A 7,859-nucleotide genomic window follows, 5' to 3' on the forward strand; every position below is an offset into this window, starting at 1 on the left:
GGTCTGGGAGCAGCAGGTGGAGGGCAGGGTATGAGCGGGACGGTAAGACTGGCCTCTGCCGCCCACCCAGGGGCTCACTCGGGGCAGTGTTTGTGTGGGGGTGACTTCAGGCCCACTGGCCCCCATGCTGGGCCCTCTAGTTTGCTGGGGGGGGGCGGGGAGGACTTTGTGGGGAGGGCTCGTCTCTCTGGAAAGAGGCTGCTTGGAGGGCCGGACGAGCAGGCTGCAGATCTAGATAAAAGCGGACACCGCGGGGCCGACCGACACTCTACTGACGGTCGTTTGTGACGACACAGGGCAGGGCCGAGACGGGGGCTCGGGGCCAGGATGGCCCGTGCGGAAAGCCCAGCCGCTGCCCAGCTCTGCGGCCGTGTCTGAAAGGGGGTCCCGCTGCTCCCTGGAGCTGCTGACGGGATTCAGTGTGATCCTGTCTGAGCAGCACCAGACCCCAGCTGGGGACACCGGGGTCCTGCACGCCTTCCACGCCCCACTACAGGTGCAGAGCAGACGGCCGGGGCCAAGCCCAGGAGGCAGGGAGGCTGCCGGCCTCAGCTCTGAGAAGTAAACATGGCAGTTCCTGGTTACCGAGCCCTGCCGTGTCCTGGGGCCTCAGGACCCTCACGAGCTCCCTGAGCCCAGGAGAAAAGCCCCTGGATGGTTACCCTGCCTCACAGAGGGGGCGCCTGAAGCTAGAGCAGCTCGTAGCTTGCTCTCAATCCAGGCTTCTAGCCCACCGTAGACCCCAGAGCCCGAGTGTCCTTCTGCACCCCTCCCCAACCTGGGTTCCCAGCTCTGAGTGTCTGTGGGAGGGGCCAGGGCACCCCACAGCTGGGCATAGCTGTGCTCCCAGGCTGGCAGGCCCCGACCACAAGGCTGGGGCTCCTTGCAGAAGGGACCAGCATCCCCGGCTGCTGTCCCAGGTCCCAGCCACCCCCAAGGGCAGTGAGACGGACTCAGTGGCTTCAGGGGTTGGGTGAATTCCAAACGGGAGCTGAGAGGCTGAGTGACTGGCCCAGGGCTGCTCTGCCAAGGGGCAGAGTGAGGTTAGGACCCAAGCTGGTCTCCCTCCCCACATGCCAGGCCTTGACCTTCCTGGGGCAGAGGCGGCAGGCCCTGGTCCTGGACACTGCAGACACGGTATCTGGGCTGAGGTGCAACAGACACCAGGACCCAGGACTCCGGCCCCAAGTCCTGCGGTGGCCGGAGCCTGGGGCACATCCAAGCTGCCTCTGGAGGGAACTCTAGCTCCAGACCCGGCTACGGGTCCGAGGTGTTTCCAGATACCCACCGTCTCTCAGGTGGAAAAGGCAGAGGGGCTGCTGGTGAACTCCTCCAAAGAAGCCTCCTGTCCTGGCCCTCCTACCCAGACCGACACCCTCCTCGCCTCGGGGACCCCCTACACTCCCCCGGCCCCAGGCCCACTTCCCCCCAACCGACCCCCACCCGCGCCCGCCCGGCCACCTCCGCCACGCTACCCTAGCCCTCCATCCCCGCAGCCCGCCTCCCCGCGCACACTTGCCCTGCGTCCTGGAGCGGGCGGAGCACGGCTGCCGCCTGTGCGCACAGCGGGGGTGCCCAGCCTTGCGCCGCGGCGTTCCGCGGGTTGCCATGGGGACCGCGGGCCTTTGTGACGTCCCGCCCCCCAGGGGTCGGGCGCCCTCGACCTGAGGGGCTGCGGGCAGATCGCGCGGGGCTCGCTCCCCCGCCCCAGGACCCGACTGAAGGAACCAACGAGTGTCAGCCCCGGGCCCGCCCCCAGGTTTCAGCTCAGACAGACCGTCCAGAGGCTTCGCTCCCTTCCCTGGGAACCTGGGGTGCCACGGCCCGAGCCCCGGCCGGCCGGGATGCCTCCTCAAGCCAAGGGACGCCACTTGCCCCCACCCCCTGGCAGGTCAGTGGTGGGGACCCTTCCAGGATAGGGTGTCTGTCCCTGAGCTCTCCTCCCATTCTATTCCGTGGCAGGGCCTGCCCCCCAGGGCACGCCCACCACTCCCGGTAACCTCACTCTTGGGAGGAGGCTTTGCCGGGCTAAGCGCCCATCAGCCTGTCCTCGGGGTCCAGGCCTGGGAGGGAGTGCGTGGGTGCCCTGGGCGCTAACTCTGTAAGTTGTAGCTGTTGTTATGTCGTTATTTAGGGGTCTGAAACGCAAGAGTTGGATTATTTGGAAAGGGGGTGCTATCTGAAGGTTGAGGGGGAGGCTGGCACCTGGAAAGTGGTGAGAGGAAGCCGCCCGAAACCCTTCGGCCCACCCACAGAGAGGGGGTGGGCGGCAGAGCAGTCTCCCCTCCTGCTCTGGGTCAGGCATGTCCCGGACCTCTGCCATCTCTGGCCCCATCTTTTTTTCTATTTCTTGTTCCTCAGCTAAATTTTTAAAATTAAACTTTCAGTTTTGAGACAAATGTGGATTCACCTGCAGTTGTAAGAAATAACACAGAGATCCCAAGCACCCTTTGCCCATTTCCCCCAAGGGGAACACCTAGCGGAGCTGTCCTACAAGATCACACCACGAGAGTGACCTTGACAGTCAAGACGCAGATGTCTCCTGCCCCACAGGGACCTCCGCGCGTCGCCTTCTACAGCCCACGAGACTCCACCCACCACGGCCCCACCCACCTAGACCCCGCCCCATAGCCCCGCCCCGACGCCGGTTTCGGGAAACCCTCTTCCAGGCCCCGCCCCGACGCCGTCCTGGGACAGATCCCGCCCCAGACGCACGCGGCTCGGCGCGGTTGGGGAACCAGTCCTGCCCGCGAGACACCCTAGAGGTCGAGGAGAGCAGCGGCCGTCGTGGGGCCGGGGCTGGAGGGCCACCCTGCGCTGGTGTGAGCACCGCAGGGAGCGGGCGCCGCGCAGCGAGGCTCCAGCGCTCACCGTCGCGCCGCCCCTCCAGTTTCTTCCCGTCGGGGTCCCCGGGCCCCGCTGCCGCACCCTCTCTGTCCCTGCAGGGCCTGGCGCACCGCCGGGCATGGAGCCCTTCCTCAGGAAGCAGCTGACCTTCCTGTCCTTCTTCTGGGACAAGATCTGGCCGGCGGGCGCGCCGCGGTTCCCGAACCCGGACTCCGACGCCGACGTGGAGCCGGAACCCGCGGCAGCCCCCCACCGCGGAGCCCTGCAACCCCCCCGGCCCCCGCCGGGGCGCTGACTTCACGGCGCGGACCGCGGAGGAGCTGAGTGTCAGCCGCGGGGAGAGGCTGCACGCCCTCAGGGAGGAGGGCGGCTACATCCTCGCCCGCAGGCTCTCGGGCTGGCCCAGCAGGGGGCTGGTGCCCATCACCTACGTGGCCAAGGCCGCCCCTGAGACGCTCTGGAACCAACCGTGAGTACCGCCCCCTCTGGGGAGACAGGAGTAAGCCAGGATAGCATGTGGGGACTGCACGTCCAGCATCACTCTTCCAGGCCCCGCCTCACAGTGGTGAGCAGGCAGAAAGGTGTGGTGCAGGCATGGTGCGCCTGGGCACCTGATTCCGCTAGGAGGGAAAGCGGCAGTGGCTCTGGCAGGCGTGGTTAAGCCGAGCCGCGAGCGGGCTGGATGGTGTGCGTGCCTGCCGCACTCGCCAGGCCCTCCTCCTCGCAGCACCCAGGGATTCAGGCCGGCCATCCAGCAATCTTTGCTGACGGGTCATTCCTTGGAGGGCAGGGGACTGGGGACTGGGACGCAGTTCTGAGTGAGACGGTGAGGGCAGGAGTGGGCTTGTGCTGTGAGGGGGTGAGGGGGTGACCCGGGGTGGAAGGGCTGATAAGCTGGGTCACAGAGATGTCTTCGCCCACCCTTCTCACCTGTCCACGCTCACCTGGCCCCTCCCCCCTGCTCTGGGCCAGGTGTGGGGCAGACATGGCCCTGGCCTTTGGCGTTGTTCCCAAAGAGGCTCGTTTGGGGGGTGGATACAGGTGGGGGAGCCCACCCATTGCCCTGAGTGCCCTCGGCCCCTAGGGCCAGGGCAGTCTACATGTGGGGAGAGGCTGGCACAGACACTTGTCCATTTGCATGCCAGTCTGTGATCATGGGGGAAGCAGAGGCTGGGCACTCTTCCAGAGGAGGTGACCTCTCGGCGCAGGCTCAGGGTCCGCGGGACAGGGTAGCCTCCCGGCACAGCTGTGTGCCAGCGCTGAGCAGGGCCCTGCCATGTGGCTGTGGACACAGCACATGGGCCTCAAACATTTGATCCGCACCCTGGGCGTGGTCCTTACCTGTCTTTCTCCTGAATGTCTTGGCCACTGTAATCCCTGGCTTCTATTTATTTATTTTATTTATTTATTTTTGGCTGCTGTTGGGTCTTTGTTGCTGCGCGCGGGCTTTCTCTAGTTGCCGTGAGCAGGGGCTACTCTTCGTTGCGGTGTGTGGGCTTCTCATTTTGGTGCCTTCTCTTGTTGCGGAGCACGGGCTCTAGGCGCGTGGGCTTCAGTAGTTGTGGCGCACGGGCTTAGCTGCTCCGCGGCATGTGGGATCTTCCCGGACCAGGGCTCGAACCCGTGTCCCCCGCATTGGCAGACGTATTCTTAACCACTGCGCCACCAGGGAAGTCCCATCCCTGACTTCTAGATGGAGGGGGCGCCAGCTGGGGAACCCTCGGGGCAGAGACGTCTCTTCCCAGCCCCAGCGCCAAGAGGTGATATGCTGGCTGAGAACAGGCCAGAAGCTGGTTGAACAGGGCTAGCAAAGCTAGGCTCAGCTGCCCAGACCTCGCCCCTGATGCGGGCCCCTGGTCTTGCACCAAGCTCGGTCTCTGCCGACCAGCAGCAGGTCTCAGCTTCACTCAGGCCACCTCCAGCATCCTGGGGGCCCCTCAGCGTTCCCACAGTCTCCGGGGGGATTTGCATCGGGGGAAAAGCCTGATTCACAGGAAGGTGCCTTCTGAGAGGACTCCAGGCCACACCCCACAGCCAGCTGTTCTGATGGGTAGGGGCGTACAGTCCCTCCAGGTGGAGGATGGACCCCGAGAGCAGCTCCTGGAGGCGGCTGGCAGGGTCCTGGGGGAGGGGAGGGGCTGCTGGGAGGAAGAGCTAATGACTGTGTGTCTGGGCTGAGATGCAAGGGCTGCCACACTCGTGGTGTCCTCAGCCCCAGCTACCTGGCTCCTGTCCCCAGGCCGGCGGGCCGGGGAGACCCCTCAACCCCCACAGAGAGGCTCACTGCTCTCCAGCTGCAGGGCCCCCGGTCTTGTCGCCCACTGCTGCACACCCCAGGGACAGGCTCCAAGAACGTCGCGGAAGGCGGGGTGTGCGCGGGGGCTGGGCCCAGCCCCCCAGGCCCTGAAGTGGGTCCCAGGGAGGGGTGGGGTGGGAAGCACTGCTGTCCTGGGAAGGTCCCCGGTAGCCCCTTCCCATGGGAGAGGCTCTCCTGGCTAGAGGGTCCCAGACAGCAGGCCTGGCTGCAGGAGGAGCCCGGCAGCCGCACGGGGCTGTGCCTCCTGCTCCCAAATCAGTGTGTTCCCAGCCTGCCATCCAGCCAGGGCTCGTCTCGGGGGACCCAGGTCCACAGGTCCTTGACACTTCCCCGCGTGTCTGCTGATTTCCCCCCTAACATACCCCAGGCCTGTGCCGCTCTGGCCCCGTCACCCCACCCCTTCCTGCCTCCAGCCTCAGCCCAGCCCCCTGACTGACTCTGGCCCCTTCCCTGCAGCCCCCCAGGGCGGGCACAGGCCTCTGTGCCAGGGCAGGCCTGTCTCTGCCCCTGATCTGCCAGGCCCCACCCTCGCCCCAGGCTCCAGCAGCACCCGCCCGCCAGCTTTGCCTACCTGGTCCCCTCTTTGGGGGGCGCCCCCACCTTGCGTCCAGTCCCCGAAGACCCCAGAGGCTGGGCCCTGGGGGCGGGGGCGGGTGTCGATCCCGGACTGGGTCCCCACTACCAGGAGCCAGGCGTTCCTTCTCCCTGTCACCTGCGCGGAGTGGGCCCCTGGGGCCTGACCCACGGTGGGCAGGGCTTGCTCGGGGCCGGGCCGGTGTGGGGACCGCTGTGCCTGCCCTTTGCAGCTGGTACTTCAGTGGCATGGGCCGAACCCAGGCCCAGCAGCTGCTCCTGTCCCCCACCCAGTGCGCTGGAGGCCTTCCCCGTCCGGCCCAGCGAGAGCAGCCCCAGGGACTACTCACTGTCAGGTACTGGGTGCCCTTGACCTTGGGCTGGTTGCTTCTCAGGCAGTGCCAGCCCCCAGCCCACCTCGGGCCCGACAGTATGCATCACCTGGTTGGGGTGGCGGGAGGGTCAGGGCAGTCTGCAGCCAAGATGTGGCCTCCGTCTCTGTGCCCTCCCAGTCTGGGCCCGGACCAAAGTCCACCACTACCGCATCTCCACCGCAGCCAACGGCAGCCTCCACCTGCAGCTCGTCCCCAGCCTGGAGGAGCTGCTGGCCTATTACAAGGCCCACTGGAAGCTGATCCAGAGCCCACTGCTACAGCCCTGTGTGCCCCAGGTGGGCCCGTGCCCACCCCCCTACCTGCCAGCTTGCCCCTCCTGAGACACTGTCCAGCATGCGTCCAGCTGGCCCTCTCTGACCCTGGGTGCTGCCGGGGGGGACCTGATGAAGCCTGGGAGCACCAGGTGCCCCAGTGACTCCTCCATGCTCTGGTTGATCCCTGTGGGTTATACGTCTTTTTTAAAATTAATTAATTAATTAATTTTTGGCTGCGTTGGGTCTTCGTTGCTGCACGCGGTCTTTCTCTAGTTGCGGTGAGCGGGGGCTACTCTTCGTTGTGGTGCGCGGGCTTCTCATTGCGGTGGCTTCTCTTGCTGCGGAGCATGGGCTCTAGGCACGCGGGCTTCAGTAGTTGTGGCGCACAGGCTCAGTAGTTGTGGCTCGTGGGCTTAGTTGCTTCGCGGCATGTGTGATCTTCCCAGACCAGGGCTTGAACCCGTGTCCCCTGCGTTGGCAGGCGGATTCTTAATCACTGCACTGCCAGGGAAGTCCAGGTGTTATATTTCTATGGGGTTCTCTGGGGTGGGGGGAAGATGAGGCCTGCAGGATGCCCTCCCACCCCGCCCAGCCCTGTAGAGCGGCCAGGAGGGGAGGGCAGGTTGGGGAAGGCATCTGGGGAAGGCGCCCACGGCAGCCCCGGGCCAGTGCGGAGGCCGTGGGAGGAGATGCCAGTGGGGACGGCGCCACACCTGCGCTGGAGCCGTGGTGCCTGCGCCCGTGTCAGGTGAGCAGTCCTGCCCGGGGGCTGGGCAGCCGTCTGGTTCCTCTGGTCTCTTAGCGACAGCCCGGACATGGGCAGTAATGAGCGTTTGTGGGCGGATGCCTGCCGCCAGCAAAGGTGCCATTAGGTCTGGAAGCAATTAGGGCCAGGCCTCCGGAGGTCAGCACCTGGGCCCCCTGCCCCGGCCAGGGCCAGAGTTGAGCGTGTGCTGGGGCGCAGGGGCAGAGGGCCAGAGGCCTGGGGCCCCAGGAGCAGCTGCCCACTCTGCCTAGGGAGCCACAGGCAAAGGCCCTGGGTGCCCCCCCCACCCGCAGAAGCCCCCCTGAGCAGGACGAGTGGGAGTGGCCCCGCTGCGCGTTCACCCTGCGGAGGGAGCTGGGTGGGGGCTACTTCGGGGAGGCGTGGGAGGCCTGTGGCTGGACCCCACGCTCGCGGCGGTCAAGGCCATCAGACCAGGTGCGTGGGGTCCCCTGGAGCCTGGGGCAGCGGCAGTGGGCAGCAGGTGGAGGGCCGGGTCCCAGAGCGCTGCCCTGTCCCCCAGCTGACGTGAAGGTTGCCCACCTGGCCCAGGAGATCCAGACGCTCGTGAGCCTGGGGCACGAGTGCCTCATCGGGCTGCACGCGGTGTGCTCCGCGGGCGAGCCCGTGTACATCGTCACCGAGCTCGTGCGCAGGGGCAGCCTGCAGGCCTTCCTGGGCAGCGAGTGTCGCGGTGGCCGCACCTCCTG

At 66.4% G+C, this 7,859-nt stretch overlaps 1 protein-coding gene across 1 annotated transcript in view; it reads left to right on the forward strand.

The window, feature by feature from the left end:
- The first annotated feature begins 2,965 nt into the window (after positions 1-2,965).
- The window catches only part of SRMS (src-related kinase lacking C-terminal regulatory tyrosine and N-terminal myristylation sites), a 7,643-nt gene continuing 2,749 nt past the window's right edge, over positions 2,966-7,859 (forward strand). Inside the window, 8 exon segments of the mRNA XM_028499455.1 lie at positions 2,966-3,091; positions 3,093-3,316; positions 5,971-6,022; positions 6,024-6,093; positions 6,250-6,415; positions 7,446-7,534; positions 7,537-7,587; positions 7,673-7,843. Coding sequence (XP_028355256.1) covers positions 2,966-3,091; positions 3,093-3,316; positions 5,971-6,022; positions 6,024-6,093; positions 6,250-6,415; positions 7,446-7,534; positions 7,537-7,587; positions 7,673-7,843 — 949 coding nt within the window.

The sequence above is a fragment of the Physeter macrocephalus genome, chromosome 14, assembly GCF_002837175.3.
Source record: "Physeter macrocephalus isolate SW-GA chromosome 14, ASM283717v5, whole genome shotgun sequence".
Classification (NCBI taxonomy): domain Eukaryota; kingdom Metazoa; phylum Chordata; class Mammalia; order Artiodactyla; family Physeteridae; genus Physeter; species Physeter macrocephalus.